General features: G+C 46.0%; 2 protein-coding genes across 4 annotated transcripts; both read right to left on the bottom strand.

Annotated features, from left to right (window-relative positions):
• Nucleotides 1-17: 17 nt before the first annotated feature.
• Nucleotides 18-5,478, bottom strand: klhl6 (kelch-like family member 6). Its single transcript, XM_049005105.1, has 7 exons — nucleotides 5,011-5,478; nucleotides 4,304-4,469; nucleotides 2,991-3,440; nucleotides 2,136-2,373; nucleotides 1,308-1,510; nucleotides 893-1,106; nucleotides 18-744 (listed from the first exon to the last, which is right to left on the bottom strand). Exons 1-7 carry the CDS (start codon nucleotides 5,286-5,288, stop codon nucleotides 437-439), a joined length of 1,857 nt encoding a protein of 618 aa, XP_048861062.1. The 5' UTR covers nucleotides 5,289-5,478; the 3' UTR covers nucleotides 18-436.
• A 994-nt stretch (nucleotides 5,479-6,472) lies between these two features.
• Nucleotides 6,473-18,016, bottom strand: LOC125728036 (serine/threonine-protein kinase PAK 2-like). 3 transcript variants are annotated; one of them, XM_049005087.1, is made up of 15 exons: nucleotides 17,903-18,016; nucleotides 12,808-13,047; nucleotides 12,586-12,692; nucleotides 12,328-12,478; nucleotides 12,187-12,203; nucleotides 11,854-11,955; nucleotides 10,947-11,079; nucleotides 10,788-10,851; nucleotides 10,570-10,618; nucleotides 10,338-10,450; nucleotides 10,141-10,258; nucleotides 9,912-10,011; nucleotides 9,583-9,779; nucleotides 9,239-9,376; nucleotides 6,473-8,715 (listed from the first exon to the last, which is right to left on the bottom strand). In XM_049005087.1, exons 2-15 carry the CDS (start codon nucleotides 12,989-12,991, stop codon nucleotides 8,629-8,631), a joined length of 1,560 nt encoding a protein of 519 aa, XP_048861044.1. In that variant the 5' UTR covers nucleotides 12,992-13,047; nucleotides 17,903-18,016; the 3' UTR covers nucleotides 6,473-8,628. The 3 variants fall into 3 exon arrangements, with proteins under 3 accessions (XP_048861044.1, XP_048861043.1, XP_048861042.1); XM_049005086.1 differs by having other exon boundaries at nucleotides 17,718-17,955; XM_049005085.1 differs by lacking the exon at nucleotides 17,903-18,016 and adding an exon at nucleotides 14,883-16,086.
• Between the last annotated feature and the right edge of the window lie 281 nt (nucleotides 18,017-18,297).

Here is an 18,297-nt window from a genome sequence, read left to right as displayed (position 1 = left end):
AAGCCAGAAAAACCTAATTATACTTTTTATATAGAATATTTTATTTAAAGTCAGTTTTGAGGTCACCTTTTGCCTCCATTGTTCACCTATGAAAAAACAGGATACCAAAGGAAGAAAAGGCTAGTTGATTCTGTTTGTAAACAGTGCAGTCAGCATTCTAGTGCAATTTTTGTTAGTGCACTCTGTTGTAAGTGTAACAGTGCTTAACACACAGTAGAAATCTACAGGCAATGCATCAATTGTCCAGCAACAACAGATGATGAATTCTGCTCAGTGCTGATCTCAGATCAGTTCAGTAAATTCCTTTCATAACACAAATAAATAAATGTTCTGCCTTCGACGAAGACGGTAATTTGATCTTGTGTGGTTTGAGGTAAAGTTCGCTTCTCTGTCCCTAGTCTAATTCGTCGTTCGCCCCACCCCTCAACGTCCAGGGTTATGTGGATGCAGCGCCTTGTACGGGAACCACCCTCCGGATGTGCGTGTACGACTTTCTCAGTGTGACGCTTCCATGGTGAGAAACTCCGCGGGGGAGAACGCACTCCTCTGTCAGCTTCTGCACTTGCGGGTCCCAACACAGCACTGTGGCGATCACTTCATTTCTCTCATCACGCCCCCCGGTGATGAAGAGCTTGTTACTGCAAGCGGCAAGCCCGCAGCTGGCTCTCTCGTGATTGAATTGCGTCACGGTGCTCCAGGAGTCCTCCAGGGGGCAGTAGCAGTACAGTGCCTTCATTGCGCCGCCTAATTGAAGAAAAGTTCGAAATAAAGACAAGAAAATCATTGTCACGGATGTCATGCTTCATACTGCTTGACCACGCAATAATTTCCCACAAATATGCAATACTTTAGATAAAAGCAACAACTAAATTAATTAAATGATGATACCGACCTGCTACATAGATGCAATCTTTGAAGGTCACAGCATTTATGCATTTGGCTTCAATGGGCATCGGTGACTTAAATGTCCATTTTTTGGCAACGGGGTCGAAACACTGTAACTTGTCTGTGGCCAACTTGCCGTTGGGGCCGCCCCCGATCACGTACAGCTCGTCATTGTGACTCGCTGTGGCGAAGGAGCTCACACTGAGCAGGAGGGGTTCTTCCTGTGACAGACGCACATGGGAAGGACTTGTGACAACAAGCGACGGGTGACACGCTTTTTGGGAAACCATGAAACTGTGTTTTCAGATGGGTTTGATCCTGAAGACAGTGTTTCGTATTCAGAAGGGTTGACTGACTTTTCAGTTGCATATAGCTAACATTAGTGCTAAGTGGTAAGATGTCATGACCCAGTTAAATCATACCTCTGTCCAGCTGTTGTGAAAGGGGTCATAGGCCTCCATGCTGTTGTGCCTCTGAGCGCCATCAAACCCACCCAGCACATAGACCTTCCCCGCCAGGACGGCCATTTTGTGTCTCCAGCGCCCGATGTTCAGGTACTCGATCTGGATCCACTTGTTGAGGGCTGCGTTGTACTTCCATGCCTCATGTTGGGTCTCCTTTCCTCCTTTGACATTGGTAGAAAGAAGCCAGGTGAAAACATACTGCGACACACTTTGAAATTTGAGCCGAGACAAAAACTTCTTCAAGGTCAATGTACTTAGACCTCTGCTTGGAATGCCAAACGCAGATTTGTGTGTTCAACTATAGACTTAAAACTCACCTTCCTTAAAAAGGATGTGAACATCCCTACCCACACTACAGGGCTATTCAAGTTTGGTCGGCCTTGTTTTCAGTTCTCCCAGATAGTGAGTTTAATAATTACAGATTCTGACTAGGCACAGAGGCTTCACACATTCCTTTATGGTTATGTTTTGAGCTCACTGGAGTTTTACTTACACAAAAATGTTCTGAGGACAGAAGAAAAAATGATTGGTTCAGAGAAACAGCCAATCATATTACAGAGGAGGTGGGTCCAAGCAACTTAGGGGAGGTGGGATCAACCAGTTAGATGTCTAGCACCCATCTCCTTTACAATCTGATTGGTTATATCTCTGAACAATCGTTTTTTTTATCTGCCCACAGGACATTTTTGTGTAAGTAGAACTCATATGAGCTGGTTTTGCCTCCCTTGACCATTGTCTTCTATTACATCTCATGGTTAAGGGTGGGAGAATGCTTGGCTCACCTACCTGTAAGGTACACCTCATTCCTGAAGGTGATGCAGGCAAACTCCACCCACTTCCTGTTGTCCACCTCCACCTCCATCTCGGTGATGGGAAGCTTGGCCACCTCCAGGCGGCTCCTGCGCAAGGGGTCCAGGCAGGTTACCTCAGAGACAAACTTCTCATCCTTGGTGCAGCCCCCGATGATCATGAAGACCTCGGACTGGAACTCCCTCTCTCGTGGTTTGGTACGCTCCGAGACAATCTGGAGTTGGACGTGGTCATTCAGTTGCTTCACATGTGGAGAACGATCAAGCAGTTCATTCCAGAAGGTCACACAAATGTACGTGTGGTCTGGGGCAGGATTGTTGGTTTGGGGGCCCACTCAAAAAGTCACTATTGGCCTTCAAAGATGTCACAAAAGCTCAAAAGCCAGTGAGGCAAATGATTGTATCTAGCTAGCTGGTATGCAGAAGATCCTGCTTCAGCATCTCCTAAATAAGGTATGCGTTAATTTAATATTCAGTGTAGTGACTAATTCTGACCAACAGGAGGCCCAACGTAAATGTGTGTTTTGATGGGTGATAGGCACCACTGCTGTATGTGCTTACATCATTCTTATTATTGTAGCTTTTAAATAATATGATGTTAATGCATGGAACCTTGCAGTTCAGTACATTTACTCAGGGGCGCTGCAAAGGGGGGAGGAGTTAGGATTCCAGGATTCCCTAAAAAAATTGATACATAATTGGATTGGTCTGGTTTGGGGGCCCAGTATCCTTAGAGGCAACCATGCATTTACTCATCTATGCAGCTAAATGTTGAGTCTAAGCATGTAGGAGACGCCTTCTATGTGTACTTTGGGTATAAAAGCAAGCTTACCTCGCTCCCGGATAAGTGGTACCTACGGGCCTCTTGGAGTAGCGGAAAAGCCTCAGGACACTTCTGTATCAGGGGGTCCCCTTCCACCTTCTCCACAAAGTACCAGGGGTCCACAAGGGGCAGGCGCACGTAGTGCAGGAGCCGGGCCAGTATGGGCAGCCTCTCGGCCTCGCAGGCTCGTACCCAGAGCATGGCCGCCTCGTACGCCTGCTCCTCCTGGGTCACGTTCAGGTCGTCACGCTGCAGCAGGTTTGCCAGAGCTTCCCCCGGGAGATCCAAAAACTCCTCATGTGACACCACGCAACCGAATGCCTGGGTAATGTAGTTCTGGACGTGGACCTTCAGAGGCGTCAGGGAGTGGGTGTCAGCCAGTCGCAGGACGCCCACACAGTTTTCGGGCAGGAGCGCGTTGGTCAGGAATCTGGAGCAGGCCTCTACCATGCGCAGAAACTGCAACCACAAGGAGGCGCAACTTAGCTTAACTTTGATTGTTTTTTGATATTCTAGATTGTTCTGCGACCAGGGGCCTGTTTCACCAAGCAGGATGTCTTGCTTAGCCAGATAAGTGTCGGATTTAGTATAGTCTGGACTAAATTGACTTTATTTTTGTTCGCTTACATTTAGGCCAGACGATGGTAAATCTGACAAGTTATCCAGCTAAGTAAGAAATCTTGCTTCATGAAACGGGCCTCTGGCCAATTTTGAGCCATATCTGGTTTAAGCTGGGACAGCAGGCAAGGTAAAATAAAGCAAGCGCAGTTAAACATGTAAAATAAGCTTTTGAAATGGTTCTAAGGAAGGCTGGTTTAGGCTGTCCCTTTGTGTTCAGATTCTCCACCCTCCTCCCCAGCTGTGCGAGTTAAAATGGGCAGGGGGGTAGAGCGAAACAACAGCATAAACAACAGCGGGCAAATCGTTTTCAGTTCCCCAATTAATGGTTTTAATGGTTTTAATGGCAACACGTGTCTCTGCTGTAGCGCAGCTGGAGTCACCTGAATTATGTGGAAAAGATATACATGATATTTGTAAAAAATAATGCAGGTTTTTTAAACAGAATTTTTCACTTTCTGTATTGTAGTTTATGTACGCTTGCACTATAAATTCATAAACAGACATATTCAACAATTGTATTGAAAGTCGTGATGCTATGTGAATACACTGCAGTACTTTCTTTCTACTCTTTCTGTCTGTTCAGTAAGGCAGAAAATGACTCCTGATGAATTCCGTTGCTGCTGACTCAGAAGGCGGTTAGTGAGTCGTGCCTTCCCCAACACAGCGCCAATGTCCATGCAAAAGGAACGTTCGGCTGAGACCTGAAAGAGGTTCGCGGCTTCTAGGATCTTCTGGACGTTCTGCTTGGTGATGAGCACTTTGCTGGTGTAGGTGTAGTCCAGCAGGACCGCCATGGTCTCTGCATCCACGCCTTTAATGTGGATTTGCTCCTCGTGTTTCTCCCGAAGATCATTACAGAACATGGCCCTGGGAATGCAGGGTACAAGGAGAGTCGAGTAAACAGACGAGAGGGTGTAGGGAAGAGTTTGAAATTGGACGGGACACTAATAATTTAAATGGAAAGATCTTTTTTTTGGGGGGGGGGGGATGCATTTGACTTTCCAAGTATTATTTACAATGGATTTCCAGCATTAAGAAGCAAATGAAAACCGATAAATAACAATAGTAAATAATAATAATAATACATTTATTTCAGACCCAGGTAACATATGTATTTACGGGGGCCAGAACTACCCCTGGGAGGGACAAATGAAGGTAAATTAAATATTGGAGGTACATGCCCCCCCTGCCCCTTCCCCCCAGTTCCTAGTCCTTTGTAAACAGATGTAAGCTGAAATGCTTCATACAGGAAATTCTGATATTTTCAGACATACAATCCATGTTATTCTGTCAGGACTTGGTGCTGATTTAATAACATCATCTCTGCTCATCCCAAAGTGGTGCTAATTAAGGTGGGGGGGGGGGGGTTCTCAGCGTTTTTCTTATTTGAAGCATTGACAGGACTCACCTGAAGTAGTGGCTTGCAGCAGCGAGGACCACCCGGTGACAGGGAAACTGCCGTCCCTCCACATGCAAGGTCACGTCTGTGAGAGACTCTTCCACACGGAGGCTCTCCAAACCGCACTGGAGCTGGGTGGAGAGGCCCGAGTCGTCGAATCGAGCACGACTCTCATGCCCTTCCTCCTGCCCGGAGGTTTCCAGGAGGCTTGTTACCCCAACGGGCTGGTTTGTGTCTGATGCCTGATGCGGGAGAGGATCTCTGTTCTTTGCCCCCGAGTCGCCCATCTCAGCTCTTCCGACCCGAGCCAGAGGTGAGGTGAAACCTGCAGCAGTGACCCCAGGGAAGGGCACCGCAGAGCATGGGCCAACGGCAGAGTGGCTTACAGTGTCTGCACATTGAGGCGGCTGCTCCTTTCCTGCTCAGCGCGGCAGCAAAGCGTCAACTCGACAGCAACGAGCTGGGTGACTTCCTGAACATGTGACTGTTGTTTATCAGTTCTGGGTACGTGCAAAAGAAAAAAAAAAAAGAGAGAAAAAGGAAACTGAATTTTCACAACCACTGGCAGGTCTCACTGGCGCTCAGGCAGCCGAGGGCCTCAAAAACTAGCGGCCCAAAGCTAAACAAAAAAATAGCAGCGACTCGCACTTGCCTCGAAAGAGCTGGCATGCATGACGATCCTACAACGAAAATGTAACGAAAGATTCCCGAAAACCATCCTTTTAAGCCATGTGATTAACACGCTCAGCTGGGTGACACGTGTGACAGACACCGTCCTCTTTCAGAAGTCTTGCCTGAACACACAATGTTAGTAGAGCAGGGGTGGACTATCGCCTCTGGGGGCCCCCTAAGTGGGCCATCTATTTTTTGGAGCCAAAAGAAAAATGAGGAACATCAATAATCTTCTAATCAAAGGGTGGGGTGCCGGAGGGAAAACTTACCAATCAGGGTGGTTGCAGGATTACTTTTGGTAACAACTGCAGATCAGGAGGGGGAAATTAAGCCGGCAGATTGATAGCCCAATTTAAGAAGTATAACCATTCCTTCTTTTGCGGTGACACTAGGCTTTAGCTTGGGATAGCCTATGCCTTACTCTACCCCTGAGGATTCAAGGGCTTTATGTGTCACATGCAAGGCATACAGTCCAACCCTAACCTGCAGTTAAATACGAGGCGCTCAGCTCCGCCATAGTAGGAATTAGTGAAAAATTAATGAGGCTAAGATTAGTCTTGAATTTTTGCATACATCCGTTTATTTGCATTCTCCCCATGACTATTCACAATATTTCTAGCAGGATTGTATCAAAGACACTGGAGATGAAATGTTAACTTTGTATCTTTGCGCCATTTTCTACTTCTGTTTCCTTGGCAGTGAAACAACTGGTACCACTAAACTCCAGCAGGGCATGGGCTCCAGTGCGACGTGAATGCTGGGTGGCCTGTCACTTAAGCGGAGATATGGACAAATGAACTGACCACCAAAATCAGTGACTTTTTATTTGCATCCGTCTTCATGAGGTCACAAGGTCACGGAAAGACCTCCCGACGACCATCAGTTTTCGTCACACACTTAATGCATCACATCCAGACGATAGGATTTCATTACACTGCAGTTATTTGAAAGTTTCACCAAAAAAAATGTAATTTCTCAATCAACAGAAGAGATGTTGTGAAAGGGCACAACCGGTTTGGGTGGGAAAGTTGGGTGAATTGGCCAGATGTTGTTTATAGAACAACATGCAAAGCACACAAGCTACGGGACCGTGACGACAGGTGACTGCCAGCGATATACTATTTTTCACATTTGGTTTGTTTAGTTTTTTTTTTTTTTTTTTGAAAAAGCAGGGTCAGCCAATCCTGAACGCAATTGGAGTTTAAGGGCCTGCTCAACAGTGGAATCGCTCTGACAACCCTGGGATTTGAACCAGCAACCTACCAATCAGACAAATCAATCACTTAAGTTCCAAAAATCTGTAAGAAATGGACCATAATGACTTTGCCAATGCTGTGTCAATCATTTATTCCTTGGGTCTTGCTTGATTATTGGTCCATTTGTGCAGTTTATTCATAGTAGCCAAAATTTGAGAGCCCTGCCTTGCACCATAGCCTTTGGGGTAGGCTGCAACCCCCCTAAGCCTGAATCGCAGAAAATAGAAATGGGTGGAATTTGTCATTTTCTATGCAGCACCCCACTAGACTACTATTAAAACCACCAAATCAGCAATTTTATGCACCCATTCAGCGGTTTTTCCACTCATTAATGACTTTTCTATTACATAATATTTATACTGCATTAACCTTACCCATAACCAATCCCTTGTACTCTCATACGAGTCATCATCGTCTACGAAGGGGCAAAAAACTATAGCAATGATGTCGGCAGCCCTGGTTACAACCATCAACTGTGTGTGTTCTTCTATAATTCGAATTTCTATGCTTTCTATGGCTGGCAGTGCAAGCTGCCAGTGCCGGATGACTGTGACCGGAATTAAATAAGCCGCTTCTGAGAACTTTTCATACACCAGGTGGCGCTGTTGCTCAATGATGTCAATTCCAATCCTACAATCATTGATGCCATTTCCATGGTAGGAGCTAGATTTACCTGACGCTCCAGGTGTGCATATTGCTAAGGAAGCAATAATTCGAAATCTGGAGAATCCTGAGGTCCTTTGTGCAGGTTCCCCACCACTGGCTGTAAAGCAATAGATTCATACACAATAATAGCTTACATACGATAGGAAATGTAGGAGCAGAATGGAGGAACCATGCATCTCCTCGGGGAGGTTTGAATTCCGATTTCGGCAGAAAAAAAAAAGTTGCTCTGAGGCCTGACCCAACTCACACTGCGTACACAGAAATAGACCAATAGAAGAACGAGCGGCAAAAACCTTACTGAAATTGTGAGAATGGTAAAAATTTATTATATATAATGACTTTAGCAAAATAATGGGGGCCCCAATGTCTCAGGTTTAATCTTAAATTAGTGGGGGGGGGGGGGAGGGAGGGGAGAATTACTTCAGCTCAAATTCAAAAGATTGTTCTTTGATTTTGTGGACATGTAGTTTTACTAGCAAAATGAGAAACAAAACAATTAAACATATTAAAAATTAAGACAACCGTTTTACATATTTAACCTTGTAATACTCCTTGTTAGTTTATACCTATACATATAAAAACAGCAAAATCAGTTTGAGTTTCTATCTTTGTTCTCCAAGTACATAATATACAGAAGCTTAAATTTTAGTCTCCTACTTCCCATGCTATTAAAAGAACTCATTGTACACAGTTTTCTGGCCTTTTTTCTTAAAAGGAGAGCATTGTTCGGAGATGACTTGAGTTTCAAGTATTATGATACGAACGTGAAGGGAAAAAAAAAAAATCTGGACACAGATTTTCTGAGGCGAAATATGAGCTGTACCCATAGTCATTAACATAATCGGGGATTATTAGGACAGCAGGGCTGGCTGAATAAAGGCACCCCTGCTTTGCGGGGTCAAAAGGAGACAACCCTCATGCACACTGCCCCCCAATGGACACTGTGTGTAATAACAGGCAACACTGAGGCCAGATGGAATCGGCGGGAAACCAAGTTCAAAGGGGGCGGACCCAGAAAGGATTTGAGGGGGGGCTAGCGGTTGCTCTTCATGGCGTCCTTGGCTGCGAGGATGAGGGGCGTCAGGCTGGAGAGAGGCTTGGCTACCTTCAGAAACTGGTGCTGTGGGGGAAGATGATCGGGAATTACGTTAACGACAAGCTCGTTAGTTTCATACGGTCACCTCGGATACACTCTACGAAGTGAAGAAGCAGATCTGCCGTTTGTGCCGTTTCCCGGCTTTCTTGAAATCAAACTGAAACTGCACGTTGCACTTCTGGTCACCGACTAGTCTTGTTAGGTTCTTGCTTTGTTGTAAAATCAAAGCGCGGCTCCCACTTCTTACACGTCTGCCTGGGCATCCATTGGAGGCTCAGCCCAGCCGTACCAATGTCTAGCTGACGCCGTGACAGCATGTATGTTTGCGATGCCGAATCCGTTTCACTTGTACGGTTCGTTGGACAAAGGCGCCCGCTAAATGTGCAGATGTAAGGTATAGGAGGTATAGAATGTGCACTGACAAAAGGTACCGGATGATTATTTAATAGATATTAGGCAAGATCTGCACATAAAATGAACCACACGGAAATGTAAACACGGTCAAAATGGGAGCAAGAACACATGAGCTTCTGGTTTCAGGACTCACCTGCAGCAGCTCCTTGCCCCCTCCTCTCTTCTCCACGTCCATTTCAAGACAGCGGTTCAGAAAGTCCCGGAATGTTGGGGAGAGCCTCTCTGGGTTTTGAAGTTCTGGGGTGCCGTTAGTGGCGATCAGGTACAAGGCCTGGGGGGAGGGGGGGGGGGGGTGGATGGGAAAATAAAATAGAATGATCCAAAACCTTCAGGCTACATTTTGATCTGAAGATGCTGATGGTCTCTTGTTAGACGTCTAATTGTTAGGATCTGTACTGACCCAGCCAAAATGCTCCACCAAACCAAAGCATTCCAGAACTTGGAGAGAGCAAGAGTGGAGACCCAAATGTCGCTCACCCTTAATGGGTTCTCGTTAAGGTATGGGGGCTCGCCTTCCACCATCTCAATGGCCATGATGCCCAGGGACCAGATGTCCACCTTGGGTCCGTACGCCTTCCGGGTCACGACCTCGGGCGCCATCCAGTAGGGCGTGCCTACCATGGTGCTGCGCTTGTTCTGCTCAGGGGTGATCTGGGCGCAGAAGCCGAAATCAGCTGCAAACGAGAGTCAGAAGCAACGTTAAGGCCAGTTATTACCAAATGAATATAAAAACGACTGTAGATGTGGTCACTGTTATGGGGGAAACCCTGAAATCACCCTGAGAAAAGTGACGGAGCTGAACTCACTGAGCTTTACAGAGCCGTCCATGCCGAGCAGCACGTTATCGCTTTTGATGTCTCGATGGATAACTTGGTTGGCATGCAGGAACTCCAGGGCTTGTATACACTACAGACAAACGGAGAGACTTCCGTAAAAGACCAAACAAGGATGCACCACCGAATAATTCTGACAAAGACGATTCGTCGATATTTCTCACCTCCGACCACCATCATTACATCCCCGATTGTGTCTTACCTCCCGGCAGACGGCAGCGATCTGAGCCTCGTCCATGCAAGTCTCCGTCACCACATCCGTCAGGGAGCCGCCGGCCAAATACTCCATCACCACAAAGAGCTCCTCGCCCACCAAGAAGCTGTCGGCGCAGAGTTACCTGGTCAGCAATAAGGCATACCCCAAAGCCAGAAGCACACACGCGTGACGAAAGACCTCACCTGTCCAAAAAGTTTACAATGTTAGGGTGCTTCAGTTCTTTCATCACAAGGATCTCGTTGATGATCAACTCCTTCTTGGGCTGTTTCTGTAGGTTGATCTGTTTAATAGCAACCTGGAAAGCAATGTCACCACACACCCTTAGTTCAATGACATCTCCATTGGGTCAAAATCAAGAGCTAGTTAACTGTCCTATAGTGTTTCTACAGCAGGAACAAACTTGAGGGAACTTACCTCCTGTCCAGTGGCGATGTCGATGGCTGTAAACACGGTACCGGAAGCCCTGGGGGGGGATTGCATTGCCATATTTATTTACATCAAATCATTATAGTCAAATGTTGGGTACCAACACAATATTAGTACTGCAACCAAAAGCAACCCATAGGAGGTTAAGGGTACTCTAGTACCAGGAACAAGTATAACCACTAAAAGACAATGAGGGAAGCTCTCACCCTTGTCCAATTTTCTCGTAACGTGTATACTTTTTCTTTGGATCTCCAATACTGACAATGGTTCCTAGAAGACAGAGGGATATTAGTAAGAATTAGCTGCAATTATTCATCTTCCTCTATAGTGCAAAAGGAGGGGAAAAGCTGAGGAGAGGGCCATACTCAGTTTCTCCATGATCTCCTCATCCGTCATCTTGCCCTTCTTCTTCTGCTTATCCGCGGCTTTGGACGCAGCGTCCCCATCTGGGCTGGTAGCTGGTGCAGGGATCGGGTCGATGACAGAGCGGGTGTACATCTGCAGATGAAGGGACAAGCCACCTCTCATCACGGTCACCAATTCGCACTTCCTCGACCTCTTGCCGTAGAGAATCCTTCTGGTCCTCTAATCTTCTAATGATTTTACTGTACAGGAAGCTGCCTCATATTTCAAGAGTTGTGTGAGGCCTGTTTAGGCCCACATACCAGTTTAATGCATACTTGACTCTACCCACTAAGGAAAACACAACAATCTTATTAGTAATTCTATTTAAGTCATAGTTCGAGCCTTTCTGGATTCCTGTGGAATCCTAACCAGTTCCCCTAGGATCTATGACTGCAGTCTGGTTCACTGGAGTGGGCACAGGCTTACCTGAGCCTTTTCAAACTCCTGACTGGGGAATTCTGGGAAAAGCAGGGACTGGTCATGTGGATGTTTAAAAGGGTGGGATACTTATTTGTTTCAATTGGGAAGAATTTAGATACAAGTTCCCTGAATGGTCAAGCACCGTTGCTGGCATGCATATGTAAGGCTACATGGTTCCCACGACTATTGTATGTTACAGGTGCAATACTAGGTTCCTGGTGGAAAGGTACCAGCAGTGGTTCCCCAAGCAGGATTGGATGGTATGTCCCCAAGGGTGAAAAAGATGGTTCCAATGCAAGAAGATTTTTTTTTGTTTTGATCCCGTTGAAATATAGATATCTGGTAAACAGTTGGTTGAACTCGATCACTGGTCGAGGAACATTAACCATGCATGCCCCTTTAAGAGCAAGGCTGGGCCTTTCTTAGACCCAGAAGAACCAAACTCACTGATTTGGTATGTTCCGGACGTGGAGCCACAACGGGGGGTGGGGCCCCTTCATCGTCATCATCTTCGACTTCCTTAACTGAAGTTCCAGGTCCCTTTTTGTTCTGCAAATTAAAAAGACGACAAGCTCAGCCACGGGGGGCACGTCTTGCAAACCAAACTATAAGGTGTTATTACAGTAAGGATGATAATTCAGTTTACTACCAATAACAAATAGTTTTAAGTCTGTTTAACCGTTTCCTGAGTCACCACAGGCAGGCAGGTCGCCCCACTTCACGAGGCTAATGATGGGTTTGTATGTTTTTGAAGACTTTCAGGGTGTTAAAGACACTTACTGCTTCTCCATCCTTGTCTGGAGGAAAAGTTGGGGGAGAAGTGGGAGAGAGAGAGGGGGGGGGGATTTAATATTAAATCTCAGTGGAATTATTTGTCTTCAAAAAGACATGGTACAGTCTTTCCCGCACGTGCTCACTTACCTGAGGCCGAGAAGCTGAGGTATTTCTGTCTGCCGTTGCCAGTGGAGTCATAGAACTTCAGAACATCCAACACGGCCTGAGGGTTCTTCTTCTGCTCTGACTTGGTGATGTTAGATGTCTGGAGAAGCCGCGCCCATTGCTCCGGCATGCCCTGTAGGCACCGGTACCATCTCACAACACGGTCTTTCGAAAAGACAACTCTTTAATAACGACTTAAAGAAAGAGGAACCTCCTTGAAGACTGAATTAAGTCACTCACAGTGAATTCTCCGGTGACGGCATCGAATCCCACGTGAATCGTGTGCTCGAAGTCGGACGGATGCGAGATCTCCGGTCGCTCCTTGTCTCTATCTTTCCTCCTACCACCTACACGAATCAAAGTTCAGATAATGCTGAGCTCCAAACCTACCAAACCCTCCTCTCAGAGCCATCCAAGAGGCTGCCTGTAGCCTCTTAAAATTCATCGTTCAACAGTTCCCACCTTTTTCCGTTCCAGAGAAGATGGATATAATTTTGTTCCGGGATTTCTTCTCCTCTGGCACTGAGGGCAGGGGCTTTGAGCTGTGATTGGCTGACAGTGGGTCCTTGCCGCCAGGGCTGAAGGTGCTACTCATTCTAACTGGGGGCGCCGGAGGTTTGTCTTCCAGCTCACCGTTATCGGACATGACAGGGGCGCACTTAGGAGGGGGAGGGGGGTAGCGAGAGGGGCACAGAGACCGACCTGCAGACCGACAAAGAGTTGAGATTAGAAACATCTATTAGACAACTGATACGCAAATTGTATTCCGGCAAGGCTATGGAATATATTAGTCATTTAGCCTTGACATTTAGCCATAATCATCAACGCACAACAGGACACCATGTTTCATGGGAGTGTGAGTCTAGGAAGGAAAGATGTTCAACTGAAGCGCCAACCAGGGAAGACGACCGGTGTAACGGCACGGCAAATTCTCAACTGAAAGATGAAACAAGAGCCCGACCGGTAATGACACGATGCCGACGGTTCGGAGCATCCTGTCTCAGGTAGCCAGATAAAGGGTTTCGTGCGACAGGCTTACTAAGCAAAAAAAAATATATTATAAAAATCCCCATACATGGTAGTAGATGCCAAGACACCACAGTCTGGAGAGAAGGAAACCTCAAAGAGTCTGATGAGTCAGCCTTTGCAAGCAAGCCAACACATAAAAAAGCCCATGGCCCGTATTCCATTCCACAACTCAACTGACTCAAGACCTGCCCCGTGTTGTTCCGCTAATGTGCCACCTCTCTACTCAAACAAGTATATGTCAATCTGTCATTCGCCACGTTTTCTTCCTCTGCAGACCCACTGAAATGCATGCTGTCACAACGCTGTCTCCTGTCATGTACATCACATCAATGTATCACTTCCTCCCTACACCTGCCACTCCCCGTCTATGAAAAAGGTGACAGCCGCTGCAGTGCCAAGTGATCAAGATCCAACGACCCAGCGGTGACCTCTGTGCACCAAGTCCCGTGAGGGGGGGGGGGTCTCGCGTCGGCAGGAGAGAAGAGGGAGCAGGTTTAGCATCGCCTGAAAGCAAGTGCTGGTATGTGTGCAGGTCTTGGCTTTGGGGAGTAGCCTGCAGGTCACCCAGATGAAGCGTTCACCCGCTATTCCTGGATGGCGCTACTCAGCAGGTCCTCAGCATGCGCCGAAGCCTGCCTCACAGAAAAGGCCGTGCATCGCTGTCATGCTTCCCAGCTCCAAATCAGCAAGGAGGGTGGTGGTGTGTAATGCCCCGAGATGGAGAGAGAAGTCTCAGACCAGACATGTCTCAACCCAACACCTCGGCAAAAAAAACAACACCATTGGTCTCCAGTCTTAGGTCTGTACTCAGCAATATGGTCACACTCCCCTCCATGCCCAAATAAGGTAACACAACCCAGCATCCGCCACGGTCTGTCAGCGTCGGTCTGACCACAAGCCAGCCCCTGTCTCTTCCTCCTCGGTGAATGCAGGAAGCTTCATTGGCGGGGAAAGCCCTGTCACTCAGGAACATGCATGCAGATCGACTCCATTCTTGCTTTCGTTGATAATGTTTACTATGCGAGCAGATGTTTTATCCACTGCGACATCCACGGCTTGCCGCGCCACGGTCTTATTCGGCCGACGCTATCTTTTACTGCGGTAATTAAAGATTTCAACAGGCGACAGACAGGCCACACGCCTGCCACCGTAACCAGTGGAAACAAACCAAACTCAACATTCCGTGACTCGCACGAGGACCATCGACTGGATGCCTTCTCAGGTAAAGACCTGCAGACGTAGCAGGCTGGTCTTTCGTCAGAAGGCTAGATAATGATCTTTCAAGAGCACGCAGTCAGAACCTCCATCTGTGAGCTGAGCAGTTTAGAAAGCCACGTTTGTGTTCAAACGACCTTGAAGTTCGAAATCCGCCTCAGAGGATTCTCGACCTTTCAACGACTATCACACACAAAAACTTCAAACCCTCCAGGAGAAAAGAAAACAGGAACCACAAGTGACATTCCACATATACATGCACTCCCACCCACTCAACTCCGACATGTCCTCACCCTCAGCACCCCGGGGAAGTCCGACAGGTTCCACTCCAAGGGTCTCCGCACCCTGGCCGAATCCCCGCCTTTGACTTTGCTGAGGAACGCGGCAGACGGGTCCCTCTCCCTACGTGTCCCGTCGTGTGTGCAGTTTCTCACTCGCTTTTTCTCTCTTTCTAACCCTCCCTCCTCCTTTCTTAAGCAAACAGAGAGGCGTGCATGTCCCGGCAGGCGCGAGACCCAGCCAGTACCAGGCGGCCCTCATTCTTGCTCAGGTTCCAGCGCTGCGAGTACAGGCACGCTGCAAGCCGCCTTAGCGACTCCCCTGCTCTGGGCGACTTCCAGTCTCCTGTCTATCAATATGCATTTAAGCCTGATACTTCAAGAGACCTAGACTGTCAGCTCATCATTATACACGTCTACAACTATAGCACCTAGCTTATGACTATGCTGCTACATTTACACATTTATTAAACCACATACTACAACCTACTAATACTTACACAATGTCTAGATTATATACTTCACGTTGCATCATCAATATGCTTCACGTGCTATTGTCCTGAAGCAAAACAAGTTTTTATTTAAAAGTGTCGATGTGTAATGAGTTAGGGATGAGGTAGCTAGTCAGTCAAACCAAAAACCCAACTTGGTTGCCAGAGGATAGTATGTCCATAGTGCTTTGGGATAAATATTGCGCAAATATCTCAAGATTTACAGCACAGACGTGTTCTTCAGGGGCTTATTTGTCAACGGCAACTACCACAAGGCAGAAGGACAGCACAGAAAGAAAAGCCCATTACGGCAGAGGACGACTGGCAGAAATTCTCCCAATGGAACTTCAACGCCTTAGGGAGCATCTTGAGGAACGGTGTGACTCACACTTCCCAGTTAAGGCACCCATCCTAGGTGCACACCACTGCTGAAACGCGAATCGACGTGACACCAACTGGGACTGCCCGTCCCAAATGCGCAGCGCCTCCTCAGCTGAGGAGATCGTTGCAGAATGCAGTCTCCTCCAACTTCTGCCTCCAGGCACCACATTCAGAAACATATACAGTCACGTTTACAACACAGTAAGACCTGAAGGTATGGAAGAAAAAGGAACTGCTAGGAAACTGAAGAATTCCAGAATCGACTCTCGCCAAGCGAATGAATGGGAATTTGAATTCAGGAAGGAACAATTCAATAGAACTGATACAAGATTATTGTATATGCATCCATTGCATTTACAGGCACTTTCATCATGTATACAAAATAAAAGCGACATTTAGCAAAAGGCTAAGACTGCACGGTATTGGGAGAGAAAATATATTTGCGTATTTCACATGCAAATATTATTATTTTGTGATTAATATTTCTATATGGAAAAATATGGAAAATGTAAATTAAATACAATGTAAATTTTATATAATTAAAATCCCATTCTCCTGTTGTGACTGAGCCCAGTAAATAACGTTTCTCCTGGAAAATATATCATCATGTGTGTACTTCATTAGTAAACAGGAATGTTTTCCTGGTTTAAGGCAAGCTGGGGAAAAACATTGAGATCTCAAAGGACCCCATTATGCATACTGTCTGTGTTATTTCAATTTTTTTTTTTTTTTTACAATAATTTAAATACTAGTCTTTCTACATTCCAGCTACTGCCTCCATTGCATAAAGGAACTGTTTACAGGAAGGGGCAGAAAAGCTTTTGTACTCGCAATACTTATAAGAGGAAGTTCCAAGCACAGCTTCCTGAAGTCGCCCCCCTTCAAAAACGTGCTATTTCCTCTGGTACCTGGGCCCCATTACCGAAAACCGTGTTTCAGTTTTTCAGCTACTGACTGCTTGCCTGTGCTTTTGCTGCTGCCACACACATATATACACAGAGGCAAGTGTTGTGTGCATTGCACGTCATTTCCCTTCACTTCTTTGAAGGAAAAAACACGACAGCCCAGTCACTTAAGCAACTGAGGTGAGAATTGGCCTGGAGGTTTTGCGTAAGCACAATAAACATTAAAACAACATATACACTGTCATATACAATGCAATTTACGGTAGCTCACCGTCCGGCTGCGCTTCATTTCAATCGCATATTATACTAAGCTAAAGTGTTGTAATCTCATCCCCAGGGTTCATCAAAGCACTTCCTGGTGGTAATTAGAACATGAAACCTGAAATATGAGCAGTCAAGTGTACATTGATCACACGCCTCCATCACATCGTGTATGGTTCCGGATTCCGCAAGCAGGAATGCAAACCGTGAACTAGAAACATCACGAGGATCATCGGTACGGCGTTGGTGCACGATTTTTTGCGTCTATGTTTTTTTTCAATGTCATAACTACATATGTATACAAATTCTTCTTATATTGCATTATATATATATATATTTAACTTACGTCAACACATGTTTACGCTGTCAAATATAGATTCCAATTCCAATACATTATATATTCTGACAGTAGAATAAAGACGGGTCAGGTATTAAGTAAAATTTCATACATCTTTCAGTAAAAGTAAATATGAGATACCGCATTTTTCTTTGATATCCATGGGAACAGAACCAAATTAACTTTAGCTAAAAGTCACATTTGATTTCTACAATGAAAACTGCCTAAAATTCGTATGTCTGTGGGCTTAAATGGCAGTGGAGCCTTAACTGCACGCAAACAGGGGACTTATTCTCAATCTAGGTAATCAATCTCTGCGCATCTTCCCCGCGACACGCCACCGTTTGCGACAAACTGTGCTCAGAGTAAGATCATTAAACAAAACTCGCGTCAACCTTTATCCCGACGCACACAGACCGCCTATTAGTTAAATTAAATTTAGTTTAAAATCTTCCGCAGGACATTTATAACTTACCAGCGAAACTCGGCACCAAACTCCCGCAGAACTCCTCTAAGTTAACCCCGCCTCCTCGGTGAACCGCGTTAGATTGCAGGGACCCGGTGCCGAATCCCACTGTATAATACAGTTTGTATTATATATAAACGTGGCTCTCCCACCGCCAAATTACTGGTATCTTAACTTGATTTTTATTCCTTTACCTTGTTGGACCGGACAGATCCGCAATGGCGGAGGGGAAGCGGAACTACCGACCAAGCCCAACTTGGAACAGTTTGCAAACAGCTAACACTATATTTATGCTTTTTAGTTTACACGCTGTACATGATTTTTGAATATAATTCAGAACAGTGGAACATATGGTATTGCATATAACGCCTGCAATAAAACCATCCAAAGTCAGAAGTCAGAATAACTTTTTTTTGCCATTCGAAATGCATTGTGGTCCTCGAGGTCCACATTTACGTAGTTGGCATGTAAAAAGCAACTTGAACGTAATATAAACTACTTTTCCCAAGAGCCTCAAGAGGACCTCTATACATGTGCGGGCAGATGTGTGTAATTCTTGGAAGCTCACGAACTAGAATCAGTAGAAAAT

This window comes from Brienomyrus brachyistius, unplaced genomic scaffold (assembly GCF_023856365.1).
Source record: "Brienomyrus brachyistius isolate T26 unplaced genomic scaffold, BBRACH_0.4 scaffold147, whole genome shotgun sequence".
In the NCBI taxonomy this organism is placed as follows: Eukaryota; Metazoa; Chordata; class Actinopteri; order Osteoglossiformes; family Mormyridae; genus Brienomyrus; species Brienomyrus brachyistius.
Note: the sequence above shows the minus strand (reverse complement) of the source record. Positions and strands in the feature narration are given on the sequence as shown.

What these genes read in the sequence shown, in the direction of transcription:
- LOC125728036 (XM_049005087.1), bottom strand. Translation starts at nt 12,991, where the DNA reads ATGTCCGATAACGGTGAGCTGGAAGACAAACCTCCGGCGCCCCCAGTT. An exon ending in CTTCTCTGGAACGGAAAAAG is followed by an intron (nt 12,693 to 12,807) that starts GTGGGAACTGTT and finishes TGATTCGTGTAG; the next exon opens with GTGGTAGGAGGAAAGATAGA. An exon ending in GGAGATCATGGAGAAACTGA is followed by an intron (nt 10,852 to 10,946) that starts GTATGGCCCTCT and finishes TCTGTCTTCTAG; the next exon opens with GAACCATTGTCAGTATTGGA.
- klhl6 (XM_049005105.1), bottom strand. Translation starts at nt 5,288, where the DNA reads ATGGGCGACTCGGGGGCAAAGAACAGAGATCCTCTCCCGCATCAGGCA. An exon ending in AAGCCGCGAACCTCTTTCAG is followed by an intron (nt 3,441 to 4,303) that starts GTCTCAGCCGAA and finishes TTGTGGTTGCAG; the next exon opens with TTTCTGCGCATGGTAGAGGC. An exon ending in TTCACAACAGCTGGACAGAG is followed by an intron (nt 1,107 to 1,307) that starts GTATGATTTAAC and finishes CGTCTGTCACAG; the next exon opens with GAAGAACCCCTCCTGCTCAG.